This window comes from Cannabis sativa, chromosome 4 (assembly GCF_029168945.1).
Source record: "Cannabis sativa cultivar Pink pepper isolate KNU-18-1 chromosome 4, ASM2916894v1, whole genome shotgun sequence".
NCBI classification, from domain to species: Eukaryota; Viridiplantae; Streptophyta; class Magnoliopsida; order Rosales; family Cannabaceae; genus Cannabis; species Cannabis sativa.
Window position 1 is genome coordinate 4,975,234 of NC_083604.1, and position 18,905 is coordinate 4,994,138.

Below are 18,905 nucleotides of genomic sequence, written 5' to 3' on the forward strand. Positions count from 1 at the left end.
TCGAGCTAAAATTATAAAAATTGTAAATTTCTCATTTAACATAAATAAGACACTTAGAGTTTAATAAAAATCTCCGAAATTAAAAAATTATAAATCTCATGCCCATTTTTTAAAAATGAGACCCACATCATGAATATTAATATATAATCATCAAATAATAATAATTAATACTAATTACCCTACTAATCTATATCTTAATCTATTACAAAAAACTAATAATGAAAGCTAGAAAAATTAAACACAAACAAGTAGTTTGAAACCGCCTCCTCAGGATTGGATAAAATTGAACTGTGATGTAAGGGTGGGTTCAGAAAGTATGTGCTTAGCGGTGGTAGCTAGAAATCATTTTGGCTCGGTGGTCCGGATTCACACGGATCGTTTGGATTTCTCGGATGCTTTGTGTGGAGAAGCAGCGGCTTGTTGTGCAGCGGTCTCGCTGGCTCTAGAGGAAGGCTTTAAGTTTATTTTGGTTGAGAGTGACTCGAGATCAGTTATCAATGCTCTCCATGGATCGGAGTCTTTGGGCGATTGACAATTATATCTCATTTTGTGTTAAGTCCTCTCCCTCCTTTTCTTGTTGTAATTTCATGTATGTTAACAGAACTTGTAATTTTGCAGCCCATAATGTGGCTAATTGGACTTTTATTAACAAGTTGTATGGGATTATTCTGGTTTCTTCGGTTCTGGAGAATCTTTTATGTAATGACCGAGAGGTCTAACTCTATTTATTAATGGTACATTCACGCTTATTTTCAAAAAAAAATTCAACTTGTGCAGGCTCACTTTCTTTGACTTCTAGTATAAGTGTGCCAAGACATTCTTTCAAGTAGCAAGGAAAGAAACTTACTATTCTTTCGTTCAAAATTAGGAAATTTCCCTGCAGAAGAGCTTTTCTTTACTATATATGTATCAAATCTATCAACTCAAATCGAATAAAGACAGTGACTTACACAACAAAACTAGACTTGCTTGCTCTTATTCCTGAAGCTTGAGAGACCTTTCCTCGTTAGCTTAGCCTACCAAATACTTTTCAAGAAAAACAGAAAAAAAAAATCTTCTGGATATCAACATTATATAGTATATATAAATTATAACACAATGTAGCATTTTTTCCCCATATATGACCAAAGAGTTCCACATTTCCATCTAAAAACACCACACACTTTTTCTCTAATTCATTATTATTATTATTATTATTATTATTATTATTATTATTATTATTATAATTATTATTATCACATGTAAAAACTACTTTTTCAATGAACTATAAACATTATCAATATGATAATGAGCCATATAAGCCAAATTAGTATACTCAATTTAAAGGGTTGGTGTAACCTAACCAAAGTTAGAGTTAGACCTTAAGAACTCACTACAAAACAAACAAATATATACATAAATAACAAAGAAAAATATGGAACAATAAATATGTAGAAGAAGTTACTTCTACTACTTTGCATATGGTCAAAAATAAAATAAGTCAAGCAATCAAATATCAAAGGAAGAAGGGACCAATGCTAATTGCTACTCCAATGTTTTAATAATAAAAACATTTTATTTTGTGTCACATAGAAAGAAAGAGGAGATTCCCCTCAAAGTCTCGTTATCTACCAGAACTCACAAGTTTGAAGCTACACCACATTTTCTTTTCAGAGCTTTATCCCTTTCGGCTCAAATATATATGGGCAAAATTACCAATAATCCATTTACTATAATTCAGTGGCTCTGGTGCTGCCAATGCATTCATGTACGCCACATTTTAATGTGACAACACTTGCATACTTATATTTATGCGCGGTCAGACTCAGACTATAAACTCTTAACCATTCCCCAACTCTGCCTACGGTAGGAGCAAGCAAGCATCACCCCTAGTCTTGTGAACCCATATTCAGGTTCAAAGGTATCTGCTTTAAATTTTAGATTGATTTCTGTTGTTTGTGGTTGTGGACTGGCAGTTGGGTATGAGTTATTTTTCCCTTTTATTGTTTGTTTTGGCTTTTAAGCTTAAATGGGTTTTTGTCAGATTGAGTTAATTCTTGTTATCGTTTCTCGATTACTCATATGGGGTGTTTTCGAGCATTTGGGTTGTCTTATTTTTGTTTTATAAAACGAAAAAGCATTTCTTTTTGGAACTTTTCTGGGCTTTGTGTGCTCTTAGATAAAATTGCATGTTTCTCTGATTATATGGGGTTTGTAATTCTGTTAATACTGGGTGGTGATGGTTGTTTTGTGTTTGACTGATCTATGGGAAAAGGAATTAGAAGTACTGAATAAAATTTAGGAGTAAAATTAAACAGAATTAGACAAAAGTTCTTGAATCCAACAATTATGATAGTTTTCAGGAAATTTTTAACTGCTAAAAAGTTTGGGAACGTACATGTCAAAAATTTAAAGAAAAAAAAATCATAATTAGCATAAAATTTGTAGCTCTTAATTGAATCTCCTTTTGATTGGTTCAAATCATAGGCTTTGGAGTAGATTACCCCATAACCTGCTTTTATTTGCTTAATATCCTCTGTCATCTTCACCTAATCGATGATCAAATCCTTTGTGAAATTTGTCATAATAATCGTGAGTATTTGAAACATCGATAATAACGATTTGTTTGATTTATTTGGTATATTTAAATATGTGACTGTAACACTGTTGGTGGGGGACCTGTCTTGTTTGTTACTGTAATTACTTACTGCATTGTTTCAGCTAAGGAACTTGTAGTTTTGCTACTTTAGTTCCTCGTTTGTATTGGGGTGAACACTTTAAGAATTTAAACTATCATCACCATGCCGCTCAAGGCGTTAGACTATGAATCACTGAATGAAAACGTGAAGAAGGTTCAGTATGCTGTTAGAGGCGAGCTGTATCTTCGAGCATCTGAGCTCCAGAAGGAAGGAAAGAAGGTATAGTTTCGGTCCCTTGTTTGGATTTTCGCTCTTGATATAAAAATTGGAATGGATTGCTTTTCAATAAAGCATTATCTTTGTATTTTAGTGTTCAAAATGAAAATGATCAATTTTAACTGTTTACATTTCACATAATGTAGATTATCTTCACCAATGTTGGGAATCCTCACGCTCTAGGACAGAAGCCACTGACATTTCCTCGCCAGGTTCGTCAATATTTCTACTTTAATCATTATCTTTTTGTTTTGTTTATTCTCAAATTGACTAAATAATGGTTGTTGTAGGTGGTTGCATTATGCCAAGCTCCATTTCTGTTGGATGATCCTAATGTGGGGCTCCTCTTTCCTGCTGATGCAATTGCAAGAGCTAAGCATTATCTTTCATTGACTTCCGGTGGTCTAGGTACTTTTATTTCTCTATGTTCCTAGTAACTTTAGGATTCACTCTTAAGTATTTCCGACATATTTATCTCCTAGTTATTTACCTCAGTGTAAACCTTTGATTGTAACTGGCTTTTCATAGATTTGGAGTTTGTATTCAGTTGTCACTTGTTAAAAGTGAAGAGCTCCATTTCATAAACTGATAGTATAAAAAATTGTTGTTCTTTACTTTCCTAGGTGCCTACAGTGATTCCCGAGGTCTTCCTGGGATCAGGAAGGAAGTTGCAGAGTTCATTGGAAGGCGTGATGGGTTTCCAAGGTCATAATCTCATCTTCTATTATTTTCCATTTCTGAATAAAACTTATTGAACTTTTAGTTGGGCTCTCTAGTTATAAACTAACTAGTTTTTGTTGTTTGTTCTGTATAACAGTGATCCTGAACTCATATTTCTCACCGATGGTGCCAGCAAAGGTGTGATGCAGATATTAAATACTATCATACGTGGTGACGGGGATGGGGTAATTCATCTTTGTAGAAGAAAAAATAAATCATGCACATGATATAATTCTCCTTTTCTTTGTTCCTTGGCTTAACTTTTCTTTTACATGTTCACTGTTTGTATTTTCTACCAGATTTTGGTTCCAGTCCCGCAATACCCACTCTACTCAGCAGCAATCTCTCTATTCGGTGGTTCTCTTGTTCCATATTATCTAGAGGAGAGTGCAAATTGGGGTCTCGATGTTAACAACCTTCGTGAGTCAGTTGCTGCGGCTCGCTCCAAAGGAATAACTGTGAGTATGCTTTTCCTCTTTATAATGAATGTAAGAAAGCTCTTTTAAAATATGAAGCATGGGCTCAAACTCTGGATTGGCATTTGGCAAAGTCTATTTCAATCTGAATAGGCTAAATAAGTTTCTAATTTCCTTCAAGATTCACTGATCCCTTTAACCCCTCATCATTTATCTTCAATATGTGCTAAAACTACTGTGATATATGAGCAGGTAAGAGCAATGGTGATTATTAACCCCGGGAATCCTACTGGTCAATGTCTTAGTGAAGCAAATTTGAAAGAAATCTTAAGCTTCTGTTTCCAAGAAAGTCTGGTGTTGCTTGGAGATGAGGTTTATCAGCAGAACATATACCAGGATGCGCGCCCTTTCATCAGTGCAAGAAAGGTATCTATAACTTTAAGTTCCATCATCTAATTGTAAGAGTAATTGCTTGAGTACCAGCTTAAATTGTTTTTGTTTTCTACTTTTGTCCAACTTTGATAACTATGAAAGGTTTTGTCGAATATGGGAGCGCCAATAAGCAAGGAAGTCCAGCTTGTTTCTTTCCACACTGTATCCAAAGGATATTGGGGTGAATGCGGTCAGCGAGGTGGATATTTTGAGATGACCAACATCCCTCCAAAGGTTAGAAATATCAGAATTATACTGAGATAATAACCAAATAGAAACAAGACTTTACCAACAGTTTGCGGATTCTAATACAGATTTTAGTGTTGGATTAATTTAAATCCTCCATTTTTCTAATTATAATTTGTGGTTTATGTTCTTAAATCCTTTAATTGACTTGTAGAGAATGAAATTCAGCATGGCTAGGATCATTTGTTGTTTTCATCTATTAGACTTCCAAACTCGATTATCATTAATCATTGTAGTTCATGTCTTTCTATGCAGACAGTAGAGGAGATCTACAAAGTTGCCTCGGTATCTTTGAGTCCCAATGTTCCTGCACAGATATTTGTGAGTGATATTTAAGAAATTCTTCTTTTTGTTATTTATGTCTGAATTATGTCAGTGGAAAATTTACACTTGTTTTGTCTGATCACAGATGGGGTTGATGGTCAATCCTCTCAAACCTGGAGATATTTCATACGACCAATTCGTTAGAGAAAGGTAATCTTAGCTGAAATTCTATTTCATCTAATTAAATGTCTTGGCACTGTGTGAACTATTTTGCATTTTGAAAAGGTTTGATCATATATGCAAGATCCGATATTAGTTACCACTCTTCTAGCTTTAACATGCTATTGCCATAATCCTGCGCAGCTCTGCACACACGAAAACTTAAACGCCACTTATATGTTTTTGGTTCTTTGTCATTTGAAGGACATGAAGAAATATTACATTAGATGTTATGAAGTGTCTCACATTTCTAGAGATATTTATTGTGAGTTGCAAGTACTTATGATTATAACATGTAAAAACATGCAGCAAAGGGATCCTTGAATCACTAAGGAGAAGAGCAAAGTTAATGACTGATGGATTTAACAGCTGCAGAAATGTGGTTTGTAATTTCACTGAAGGTAAAAGTTGTAACAAAGAAAAGAATATCTTTCACTTTGTTAATAAGGACTTTTTCAATATCGTCGGCGGCCATGAAAAATAATTGAGATAAACTTTGTTTCAGGTGCAATGTATTCTTTCCCACAAATTCGATTACCACCAAAAGCCATAGAGGCTGCTCAATCAGCTGGAAAAGTTCCAGATGTCTTCTACTGTCTCAAGCTTTTGGAAGCCACCGGGATCTCAACTGTCCCCGGTTCAGGATTTGGACAGAAAGACGGGTAATAATTTCATCATTTCAACATATCAGACCTTTTCACTTTGAAACTTTGGTCACTTTCTAGAGAAAAACTTTGTTACCATTTACTTAGCATTTGACATGTCTATGCAGCATGTTCCACTTGAGGACAACCATCTTGCCGGCCGAGGAAGACATGCCAGAGATCATGTCGAGTTTCAAGAAGTTCAACGACGAGTTCATGGAGCAGTATGAAGACCATAGAGGTTATTCAAGGATGTGAAAAATCCTTAATCCTTCCAAAACCAATTTGTATTATAATATCACTCAGCAATTGGTAGCTCTTTAATTTTATTATATTATATATCATCTCTATACTTGTGAAAATACTTCTTTATCTGTCTCTATTTTCTTCCTATCACAAAGGCTATGAACCTCATTCTGTTGAAACATATATACACTACATTATTATTAGTTTCTATTATCTGAATTCTAACTTTAATCCTTTTGTGGCTTAGATTTAGATCATGCTTGACCAAAACTAAAACAGTCTATAACTTGATCGTTATTATTATTTTCTTAAAGTTACACATTGAGAATTTAATATTCAGGTGAAAAGTAGATATTTTTAGACCAAGTTTTATTAATAGTCACACCCTTCGTTTAAAACTGAAATTTCTGAAGTTACCATTTTGACTTCCTAATGGCAGATTTTTTTTTTTTTTTTTGGTTGAAAAAAACATAAGCAATTACTTGTTATGTAAATGTGTATTGAGTTAGTGTGATTTGTGTGTGCTTATATCATTACTCTATGAAATATACACAAAAATGAAACTTTTGACATGTTTTCGTTAACATTTTTTATTGGAAAGTGAATTGAAAAAAATTCTTGAAGAGACAAATAACCATTCTTAAAATGAATTAATATTTGTTTTCTAAAAGGTTAGAGGACATTATTTTTTGTTTTTTATTTTTGAAAAAGTATTTATAGAAATGAGAACAAAAAATAATTTTTAAATAAATCGCAATATAAAAAATATTTTATTTTATTTTAATTTATTTATTTTTTGAAAAATACTTTAATATTGAGATCCTATATGAACAAGAGACAAATTTGGACCTTGGACCTGTACCTGCCCTAGACCCGACCCTGACCTAGCCCTGGACTCGGCCCTGAACCTTGGTCTGGACCCTGAACCTAGACCCCGGACTCGAACCCGGACCAAGAACCCAGCCCGGACCTGAACTCGGACTTGGACCCTGGCCCAGACCTCGGTCCCGACCTTGGACTCGACCTGAAACCCAGCCCCGATCCTGAACCCCGACCCAACTCATCCCCAGACACTGGCCCGTCCACAGACGCCGTCACGCCGGCCTCGGCCTAGCCCCAGACCCGAACCCGTGGTGCAGATCATTTTTCCACACTTTCGGTAGCTTTGATAATTCTGAAAACTACGTGCCAGCTATAAAATTATATCAACTCTTATAAATTATATCTCATCTAACTTGAGTTACTATGATAAATTTCTCGAATTTAATTTTGTTATTTTGATATTTGAGAATTTCATTATATTGTGTGTGTTCTTTTGTTTAGAGAAATTTCATTATATTGTTAGGAGAATATCATATACGCATAGTGTGTTACAAGTTACAACTAAATGAATATTTTAGAATTTATATAAACCAACTCTATATAGAAAAGTTTATATTGAACATATCTGAAATGAATATTTGAAATTAATAATAGAATAGAATATGGAATCATTTGAATAAAGAGTATGAAATGATAACGAAAATCTGAAAAATCTAATGCACCCGCAGAGGAAACTGTCTCAAAAATTCTGACATTTTGGAATTGGATGATGGACAGGGCATCTCTGTCGAAAATAAAAGTAGAAAATATACTAATAATAATCAAAGAAAATAATAAAATTATTCACAATAAAGAAATTTTTTGTTATGTTGCATGTGCTGATATATCCTAATTAATTAGCATATTTCCACTTTATATTTGGCAGCCTTTCTAAGATATTACACATACATTGAATACAAAATTATCTTCACTATTCAATTAGAAAGTAGAAAAAGATGAATTGACATTACAAAATTATTACTTTATTGCAAAAGCAACTAAAAACTTACATGCATACAAGATTTAAGTAATTAAAGAGGTGTTTAAAAATGTTGTTACAAAACAATATTCGTTTGATAATTCTTCTTATAGTGACATTCTCCAACACACTCACACCTTTATTCAACAAAAGATTACAAAAACATCATAAACACGAAACTGCATTTTATATTTTGAATTTTTCAGGTGGTTATAAATTTCTTTTGAATTATTAAAATTGTTAAATTTAAAGATTTTTGTCAAATTTTATTAAAGAAAGTCCAACATAAATAAAAATTTTGAGAGCACAATTTAATTCATGTTAAAGTTAAGAAGAGATGATTTGGTAAATATCAAAGTTTAGGGACACAATTTAATATATGGACAATCGTCACATTAGCAAAATTAAATGAAATCAAACAAAAATCCTTAAATTCAACAATCTCAATAGTTTAGGAGAAATTTTTAAAGACCTAAAAAGTTCAGGGGACGTGATTTGAAAATTTTAATCATATTTTTCCACACTTTGTAATTCGTACAATGATATTTGTGTTTTAAAATTACTAATTTATTAATTAATTTAATTAACTGCAAAATAAGAATATTGATAGTGAAACAGTTATTCTGTAGCTACAGAATACAATTATGTAAATGGAAAATTTAACAGAAAATAAACATTGCAGAAAAGATAAAAACACATAAGATTTTTATACATGGTATCAACAATCCTTGCCGATTGTTACTAGTCCACGGTGCCACGCCCAGAGATAAATTCATTAGATAGGTCTCAAAAATACAAAGTAATTGACTTATACATAAATAGAGTCTATCTTATTATATGCCACAAGCTTGATGTATTCCACATTCTCAAACGAATCTTGCTAAAACTTCAAGTGCTTGAACTCTTTCGATCTTCTTTGAAGAGTGCTTGCTTCCTCTCAAGGCAAGACTTGAAAAGCTATCTCCCAAAAGCTTGAAGAACCTTCTTCCGAAGGTAGCACTGTTGTTCTTCTTCTTTGTAGACTTGAGTACAGACTCAAACAATACAAATTACATAAACACAGAGGAAGAGACGAACATTCTCTTCTCTACACAACAAAGACACTTTTTTTTCCTAATAATATAAATGACTTTTGTTGATCTCGCTTTTAGCCAACGACGATGAGTCGTTAAAGTAATAAAATTGAAAGATCAATTACTAATTAGATAATAATAAAGAAATAAGAACACAAGGAATTTATAGAGGTTCAATCCCATGATAATGGTATCATTTTTATTTATTTAGAGAATAATTAAGATCGCAAGATCCGAGCAGGTGAGATATTCTTAATAGGCTAATTAGCAATTTTTCCTCCGAACTTTGACATGTACTAAATCATGCCCCCTGAACTTTTTTGGCTGTTAAAAATTCCCCCTAAACTATTAAGATTGTTAGATTTAAGGACTTTTATCTAATTTTAGTAAAAAAATTCAAACATGGATGAAAGTTTAGGGGGCATGATTTAGTACATATCAAAGTTTGAGGGGCATAATTTGGTAGATATCAAAGTTTGGGGAGCATGATTTAGTACATAAACAATCAGTGAAACAGTAAAATTGAATGAAATTAGACAAAAGTCCTTAAATCTAACAATCTCAGTTCAGGGGGAATTTTTAACGGCCAAAAAAGTTCAGGGGGCATGATTTGATATATGTCAAAGTTCAGGGGAAAAAATTGCCAATTAGCCTTCTTAATATTCTCGAGAAATCTTATTAATATTTTAGCAGCGTAAGACCTCTTAGAAAGTTAGAAAAATGATCCCCTCCACAGAGGAATGATTCTACTATTTATAGGAAATATACAAGAGGTAATGTAATATGAATATAGTAGAAAAATTTTGGAAACCAAATATCATATCCCACGATTCTCTCAATAAACTAAATCCCATAAAAATAGGGATTCCAATTAAGCTACAATCAATGAGATATTTAAAGAAAATATCTTAGAAGATCTTCAGTTATCGCATGCCTCTACATGGAGAATGGAACTCGGTTTGGCACATTCACTTCTCTTGGAGAAATACAAGGCATGGAATTTGCTCGATTTATCTCTGAAGACAACCCTAAGTGAATATACCACATCTTGTTGTGTACATACTTGACACGTGTTACATTACTGACTGCCACGTCACATTGTGCAAAAATTAGGATAACATTTTCCCCTCAAGTTTGCGTGAGAGTTGCTGGTCGCATGGGGACTTCTGAGGTGTGCATATTTCTTGGATGGGTAACACGTGTTAGAGTTCACATGTCGTACTAGAGATGACATTTACCCTACCCGAGACGTGCGTATCTTCTTTAGTCTCTTCAAATCTCAACATTTAATGCTTATTCAAAAACCGAGAAATGAGGGAATGTGCTTTGACGGTTGCACACCCCTACTCCTTTAACGATTGTACCCTTTGGCATTTTTGGAGGGGAAATCTAATTTCAATTTTATGTTGAGACTACCGTTTGGTGGGTTTATAAGAGGCATTTCCAAGTTCATTTAGACCTTTTACCAGTTCTTCAACTCTTAGAGCTTAGAAAAAGGAAAACTTGTTCTTCAAGTTGTGCAAGCTTTCCTTCCATCCAAACGTCTTCCGCGAAGAAATTCAACTCTCAACACATCAATGTGTAAGTCATTTTCTTTTAAGCTTTTTCTTGATTTTCCTTATCATATTTTTGCATGCATCTGTTTTTGCATGCATCTGTTTTTGCATGCATGGTATTACTGGAATATATATGCATTTTGTTGTTGCTTGCTTGATTCTAGGGTTTCTTCAAATTTATTTTGTGAAAAGAAAAGAAAAAATACACCCAAATGTAAGTGTGTGATGCCCTAACACCTAAAGTTGCCACCTGTATGCTTTTGAAATGTAAATTTGTAATAGTAGTTAACAATTTAATAAAATTTGCGATAATAATAAAAATTTCATTAAATTAAAACCATAGCAATGAATAAGATTACATCGCTAAAAATCTATTTCGAGGATCCCATGTTACAAAAGTTTTTACAAAAGGGCTATATACAAAATTAGATCAAAATACACATCAAGTGCAACAGTAAACATCTCTTGACAGCTCGACCATACAAGCAGATAAGTTGATATGTATATTTGCCAAAGAAGACTGTTATCTTATGGCTAGCTTAGTTTTCCTTTGCCCTTACCTGTACCACAAAGTACTTATGAGTCACAAAGACTTAGAAAGAAAAGTAAACATAAATACATATTAATCAGATAACTAAATCAAAATAATAATATAATTAAATAGTAATACACAAGTACTTATCTAATAAGACAAGCCATAGTGGTTACTTTATAAAGTAACTATTTCTATTGTTGTCTAAAAAGACAACCCTAATGCCCTAACCCGATATCTGTACACCTCTCTTGTTGCCTAATAAGACAATCATGATGCCTTATCCCAACATCCACATACCTTTGTCATTGTCTAATAAGATAATCGACAAGTATAAAACCTAACAGTGGTTTCAATTGATGTCATGGCTTTCTCTTGCTCAATGGTAATCATCGTATCTTTACCTCAATCATAATCGAGTCATAAACGATAATAATCGTATCTTGACATACTATGTGGTACGGAAGTACTTTCTTACCTCAAGTCCCAATTCAAGTATGTTAGTCGACCAAAATGGAGAAAGATCAACGATCTCGGACCCTATGTCACAACAATGAAAGAAAGGAGCCGATTAATCAAATTCCATGATAAATTCACCATACTCATCTCATTTAACATGTTTCTTCTCATTTTTAATTCATATTATGAGTTTTACCATTTAAACTTAAAACAAGTAGAAAACAAGCGTAATTCAGCAAAAAATGAATATAATCAATTGAAATATGCCTCTAAAAATACTTTATAAAATACACCTAAAACTAGCCTATCAGTTAGTGAAACCTAGAGACTCACTATTAATAGACTAAGGACTAAAGAACCAAAGAGCTCTAGCCAATGGGCAAAGGTAGAAGAGATTGGCAAAAGAATCCACATTTTCAACACAGATAGTGCAACTCTCTACATTACCAAAAATTCTACTCAGCCTGTTCCCAAATGGTAAACCATCTTGACACAATTTGCACAAGAATAGTTTCATGTGATCAGGTGTTTTGAGAAGCCAAAGCCTCTTCCATGCAGGATCATAATCACTCAAACAACTTTCAATAATGGAACTATAGGCTGCTTTGGGGGAGAAACAACCATCCACATCATCCTTCCAATTCAGCTTGTCACTCTCACCAACAACAGGTAAATGAGAAATTAAACATAAAGAACTGCAACACTAGGAACAAACCAAAAACAGGCCAGCTCCATGTTCCACTCTCCGTCATCTCTAATCAAAGCTGAGATGCGACAAGAATTTGAGGCTTCTAATGGATTAAAGGCAGCTCTAAAATGGTCCCAAGATAGCCATGGTTTTCATGGAGAATTCCAAAAATTCACCTCACTCCAATCACCAATGAGAAAACAAGACTGATTCTTTATTAACTGTTGGGATTGAAAAATTCCTTTATCTCCAAAGGTAGATCTCTTCGAGATAGAAATAGACAAAACAGAATTATTATTTTCTCGACATTATTTTTCCTTAAACACTTCACACCACAACGTATTCTCAATATTAGCAATCTGCCAACCTAGTTTGGTAATCAATGCGCTAGGTTAATATCACTAAAGAGTTTGAAACTAAGCCACTTATTTTTCAACAGAAGACACAAGGATTTCCAATATATCAAAGCCAAAAAATGAGTCTTATTAGAACACCTTAGTCACCGAAATTCACAAACTATCTAATCGAGCTCAAGGAAAAGACTTTTAGGCAGAAAGAAAGTAGACATATTATAAATAGCCATTCAATTCAGTCATAAGCCTTAGACATGTCTAATTTAAGGTCCATATAACTCGAACCTCCCCTGAGCCACTTGAAAGAGTCCATGATCTCATGAGCCTTGATACTATTCTATGCAATCCAATGACTTGGCACAAACGCAAACTAAACTGGAGAGATTAAATTCGACAGAAGAGGACATAATCTATTGGCCAACAATTTAAACATAACCTTGTAAGTAAAATTACACAGGCTAATAGGTATAAAGTCATCAAAACAAGGCACTCCAATCTTCTTAGGAATAAGGAACACGAAAGTCTTATTAATCTCCTTAACAAATTCCATTGTTTCGAAGAATTGGATAAGTGTTGATGTAACATCCGCTCCAACAATATCTCAATGATCCTTACAGAATTTACCTAGCATGCCATCTGTTTTAGGAGCCTTGAGAGGGGTCATATGCCACACCACATATTTAATTTCACTAGTTGAAGAAATATGAATAAGTTCAGAATTCCATTCATCTGGGATACAAGGAATGATCAAAGAATTCAACTGTGGCACATGAGAAAGAGATAAAGAAAGAACAAACATGAATTTGGATAAGAAAAAAACAATCACCCACATGTTGCTGACCTTCAATCCAAACCTAACCATTATCCGAAACTGCACCAATAAAAAACCACTTCTGTTTTATCACAGTAACGGTATGAAAGAATTTGCTATTCTTTTCTCCATCTCGATACCATAATTCTTGCGACTTGGTATTCCTACCACATTAAGCTACTATAAGAGCTTGCATAACAATAAAACAATCGATTTCAATTTCAATGTGTTTAGAAAAGTTGCTAGTGGAACAAAGAAAGCTATCAACTTGCTGTTTAATGTAGTTGAGCACCTCTTTCAATTTAATAAATTTTGTAGGATGAGGTTCCACACTCCGCATACAACACCCTGTTAAATAGTTTTTTTTTTTTGATGAAATGCTAAATTTAGTAATCTCAACTTCAAAGGAATTCATATTAAATTTAAAAATGTGTTCGGAAAGCTAAGAGAGAATTAGAATTGTGCGTAATTAAAAGTTCATAGTTTTAAGTATTTGTTTGAACAATGTAATTATACTATAACCATATCAATTACACTATTCAATTCTCATATTCCAATAAAAATTGGGAAATTTACATAGCATACTAACTTTTGCTATTTTTTTACAAAAATACTGTCAGGCGGTATTTTTTACTTTTTTACTGTGTTTTTTTATAAGTTTCATACTGCAGTATACTGTGTAAGTTTTCACTGGTGTTCTACTGATGTTTTACTAGTGTTCTACTGTTGTTTTGAGTTGTTCTGCTTTGTGTTTTACTGGTGTTTAATAAAAACACAGTATTTTTGAAAGAATTTCCGTGTGACAGTATTTTTGTAAAAGTTAACCCAAATTCTAATATTTTATGTAAGTTTCCCTAAAAATTTGGTATAATTACTAAAAAAAATTATTTTAAATATTTACTAAAATTATTATTTTACAGTGTAACTACTAACTATTTTACTAAATAAAATATTAAAAATTTATAAATAATTGTAACTTCATATTCAAAAACATCTCACATTTTAAGAATAATATTAGAAGAAATTAGGTAAAATTTGAGAAAATCAAAATACAGTAGAACCTCTATTCAAGAATAGACTTCGGACCAAGCAAATTATATTCTAATTGAGAGGTTATAACTAAATAGAGTTATACTAGAAAAAAAAAATTAAAATACTAAAAAATATCAATGTAATAATAATAACAATAAATAATTATTAATACTATATTATAATAGAATTATTTTAGAGTAAATATAATGGTAATACATATGTTACAATTTGGAATAAAATTATTAATTTTATGTAAATAAATTTACAAAACATATGTATATATTTTATTAAGATGTACTTATTCTTATATAGAGGTATACTTTGTTAATACGAGACTTGGAAAATGTATATTTAATTACAATTTAGAGGTTATTCTTATTTATAACTGGCCCAAATTGGAACTACAAATTAGAGGTTATTCTTGAATAGAATAGTCTTAAATAGAGGTTCTACTGTAGTACAATTTGAGGAATAAATAATGACAAAATTGGAAAATAAAAGAAAGAAGGAAGTATTTGATGATCCCCAAAAGTAAAGTGAAGTGAAGTAAGATTGAACCCACCTCACCTCACCTCAATACTAGGCGCCAAAATCCAGGTCAATGCCCCCTCCAACCTAATCTTTCTCTCTCCTGCCCGGGTCAGCTATTAATCACGGGCAAGCAAAGGGCAAGGATAACCTCACCTCACCTCACCTCTCTCCTCTTTAGTTTCCTTTAATCTTTTACTGCTTATGTCACGCGTTTCCTCGGGTTCTTTTCTTATTTTTTTTTTAAAAGAAAAAAAAAATATATCAAACAAAATTAATTAGTACAATAAATAAACAAGAGAAAGAATAAGCATTAAACTTGACTCTTCTTCTTCTCATTTAAAACCCCGTATCTTACTCCCTCTTTTTCTTTGTTATTTTTCTTTCTTTCTTTTCTTATTCTCTCTTCAAAAAAAAAAAGGCCATCTTTATATACAGCTTTCTCCTTTTTCTTTTTCATTCACTGAAACTTTCATACAAACCAACCAAACTCATACCTTATTTCATTCCTTTTAAACCCTTCTCTTTCCTTCAAGTTTCTATTTTTATTACTTTCCCTAACCCCAAAAAAATTTAAAATTAAAAAAACGATCTTTATTCCTTTATTCATATATAATAGCGATATCAGAGCTTTAGAGTTGAATTTTCGATACTTTTTTCAAAATGGGTCTTTCTGAGAAGAAGCAGCATCAAGTAATGGACGTGGGTTTAGATTCAGACACGGCCAACAAAAAATGGGTCATCGCCGGAATTCCCTCACGAACACCATTAAAGCCTATATACACCACCAATAATCCACGGCCGCCGGCGCCGGAATCAATAAGGGGTTCCGATCAAGGCCAGGTCAACCATGATATTGAGGATGATGAGTACTGTATTTCGACGACACCGACGGGAGAAGAATCAAAGATTCCAAGGATTCTGACGTGTCCACCGGCGCCGAAGAAGAAGAAGCGTTATTCATCAAAGTGTAAAATCTATGGTTCTTCTGTTATTAGAGAGTTCTTTACTACGCCTCCAGATTTTGAAACCGTATTCACACGCCATCATCATGTTGAAAGGGCTAATTAATTATATATAACTCAACAATTCATTAGAGTTAGAAAAAAAAACTTTAATTAGCTTGTACTAATTAATTAAGTCCATATTTTGATTTTGGTACCACTTTTTTTTTTTTAATTTGTAACAATTAACTCTATGGATAATCATATAAATATTATGTTATAGGCTAAGCTGATGATTTTGTTATGACTAGAAGTGGAATTTATATTTGACTTGATCATATCTAGTTATATATATAGCACTAGCTATAGGTGATGTGTATATATAAATTATTCAAATTTCTCAATTTCTTTATATAGATTTTGGTTAATTTTGATGAGTTGATTTACACATACAAAACTTAAGTCTGTTGTGTTGTTATTGATGATGATGAGATGAGGAAAGAACCAAATGGCAGTAAAGATAGAATTTTTTTTTAAAGTTTGGGCGGTTTGATGGTACTTTTCAGTTTTTTTTTACTGTTTTTTTTCTTCCCTTTTTTCCCCTTTCTTTCTAAAAAGCAAGTTAATTATCTCTATGGTGATGTTTTGATCTTGTGTTTTATGAATCTATAGATATCTACATGAGATTTTTTCAGTACAACCTCTTTTTTAATTTTATTTTTTTCTTATAATCGTCTAGTTATTTAGGATTACACTTAAATTTTTAAAATTTGTTGAATGGTTTATAGTATTAAAAAGAAAATCTAAATAGTTATTTACCACTAACTTAACTTGTATAAAAAAAAATAAGTCTAAATTATATTATTTTTTAACTAAAATGTTATTTTATTCTTCTTCTTCTTTTTTCTAATGGAATTCATTTTATTTTATTCAAGTTTCTTTATTGTATATTTTTTTTTATTAAAAAAAAAGTATGAAAAGAACATTTAACCCAAAAAAAAATTCCATGAGAAGAAATTAATAATAAAATAAAATAGTCTTTAAATATATTAACTCTATTGAAAAAGGGGATATACATTTTAAATTAATTGAGGTGGAGCATTTTAATTGGATTGGGATAGAGAGACAGGGAAAAATTGGGACAGATGATTTGGCTCCATACACAACTATAAAAAGAAATTAATTTGAATGTTTATTGAAACATTTCTATATAAACATTGTCTAGTACACTCTTCAGTTTCATACCAAAATTAATATAATTAGGTATTGGGTCTTATATAACTTAAAAAAATAGTTTTTAGCGAATATTCGTTAGTCAATCATAGACGCCACTTATAGAAGTTAAGTAATACTAATGTCTAATAACAATATGTGGATTATTAATTATATTATTTATTAAATTAAATTATGTAAAATTTAATATTAATTTGTTCCAATAATAATATCACTTTCTTTTTTCTTTATAGTGGGATGTTCTTAGCATTTCTCTATCTATATATAAGAATATATTATAGTGTATGTGATGTACTGTTGATTGGTCATGCGCAGGAGTGTGACACATGCAAGTCAAAATCTAGCTATAAGAAACCAAAATTAAAGTGTTATTCAAGCAAAAGTTAAATAGGGACTAATAGTAAGGTTATTTATCATAAGCTAATTAGATCAATATTTATAGTTCTTATTCTGGTTCAGAGCTGATTGACTATGTGAAAAGAAAACTCTCCCCCACATAGCTCTTTAGGGGTGGGCATCCGATCCAATCCAACCTTTTTTTCCTCATCCGATCCAATCCAATTAGTAATTGGATTTGAAAAATCATCATCCGATCCAATCCAATTGGACCTCAAAATCCAACCCAATCCAATCCAATTACTAATTGGATTGGATTGGTTTTTTAATTGGATATCCAATTACACACCTAAATTTCAATATTAGCTTAAAAATATAAAGAAAAATACGTAAAAAAACTAAGTATCACTTTTTATTTAAGTTTTCTTTTTGGTAAGTACTTTTTATTTAAGTTTAATACTTCATAAACATACTATTCTTACAAGTGTATTGCAGCTAAAAGTTTTAAATAATTAAAACAACAACATTTCTAAGTAATAAAATAGAACAAAACATCATGAAAATAAATACACTAAACAAGTGTTACAAATTCAACATACAAAAAAAAATTAATAAAAATATAATAAATATTTATTATATTTTTTAATATTTTTTATTATATAAATAATTTTTTAACATATATAAATGTAATTGGATTGGATCGGTTTTTAATTGGATTTTGAGATTGACATCCAATAACCGATCCAATCCAATTAGAATCTAACTTTTAGCATCCAATCCAATCCAATTGTAATTGGATATCCAACTTTTTGTAATTGGATTGGATTGGATCGGTTCGGTTCAATTGGATTGGATTGGATGATGCCCACCCCTATAGCTCTTTATTATTATTATTATTATTATTATTATTATTATTAATTAGGCTTTTATAACCATTAATTGCTAGCAATAAAGGGTCTTGAATTTCTTTCTTTTTTCTTTTCAACCATCATCAATCTCTTCTTTAGACTTGAGGAATTTTTTGGCCTTATAATGCCCCCACACAACCATGACCCCTCACCCACCTAGGACTCATATTGTGATCATAGTGGGAAGAGTTCAATGGGAAGAAGGTTCTCTCTTCAAATATTTTGCCTTTGTGATTGTTTAAAATAAAAGACAAAACACATGTGGAAGAGGGGAAGAAAGATTAGAATCCTATGCTACTCCAATGGTTCTCATTGTATTAAACTAATACTTTTAGAGTTTGGACCAATAATTGACAAAGTCACTTGAAATATAATATATGTTTATATTTCAAATTTTTTTGTTAAGTTGTTGTGACATATTATAGATTGATGGAATGTTTATCACTATAAAGAAGGGTAAGAATTAGACTAGTACCTTATTTGTTTATCAAGAGGATAATGTGCATGATCATGACTAAGGATTGGTGGAGC

At 31.9% G+C, this 18,905-nt stretch overlaps 2 protein-coding genes across 3 annotated transcripts; both read left to right on the top strand.

Moving 5' to 3' along the window:
- Positions 1 to 1,421: 1,421 nt before the first annotated feature.
- On the top strand, positions 1,422 to 6,315 carry LOC115712801 (glutamate--glyoxylate aminotransferase 2). 2 transcript variants are annotated; one of them, XM_030641171.2, is made up of 14 exons: positions 1,422 to 1,900; positions 2,701 to 2,897; positions 3,041 to 3,106; positions 3,185 to 3,302; positions 3,518 to 3,599; positions 3,712 to 3,799; positions 3,914 to 4,072; positions 4,283 to 4,456; positions 4,565 to 4,696; positions 4,964 to 5,029; positions 5,118 to 5,182; positions 5,501 to 5,592; positions 5,697 to 5,853; positions 5,964 to 6,315. In XM_030641171.2, exons 2-14 carry the CDS (start codon positions 2,781 to 2,783, stop codon positions 6,091 to 6,093), a joined length of 1,446 nt encoding a protein of 481 aa, XP_030497031.1. In that variant the 5' UTR covers positions 1,422 to 1,900; positions 2,701 to 2,780; the 3' UTR covers positions 6,094 to 6,315. The 2 variants fall into 2 exon arrangements, with proteins under 2 accessions (XP_030497031.1, XP_060970801.1); XM_061114818.1 differs by having other exon boundaries at positions 1,529 to 1,892.
- Positions 6,316 to 15,228: 8,913 nt separating this feature from the next.
- On the top strand, positions 15,229 to 16,224 carry LOC115715125 (cyclin-dependent protein kinase inhibitor SMR6). Its single transcript, XM_030643938.2, has one exon. It carries the CDS (start codon positions 15,617 to 15,619, stop codon positions 16,022 to 16,024), a length of 408 nt encoding a protein of 135 aa, XP_030499798.1. The 5' UTR covers positions 15,229 to 15,616; the 3' UTR covers positions 16,025 to 16,224.
- The last annotated feature ends 2,681 nt before the right edge of the window (positions 16,225 to 18,905 follow it).

Bases quoted from the DNA above. Each gene is read 5' to 3' on its own strand.
- LOC115712801 (XM_030641171.2), top strand. From the start codon at position 2,781: ATGCCGCTCAAGGCGTTAGACTATGAATCACTGAATGAAAACGTGAAG. The intron at 3,800-3,913 runs GTAATTCATCTT...ATTTTCTACCAG, and splicing joins TACGTGGTGACGGGGATGGG to ATTTTGGTTCCAGTCCCGCA. The intron at 5,030-5,117 runs GTGAGTGATATT...GTCTGATCACAG, and splicing joins ATGTTCCTGCACAGATATTT to ATGGGGTTGATGGTCAATCC.
- LOC115715125 (XM_030643938.2), top strand. From the start codon at position 15,617: ATGGGTCTTTCTGAGAAGAAGCAGCATCAAGTAATGGACGTGGGTTTA.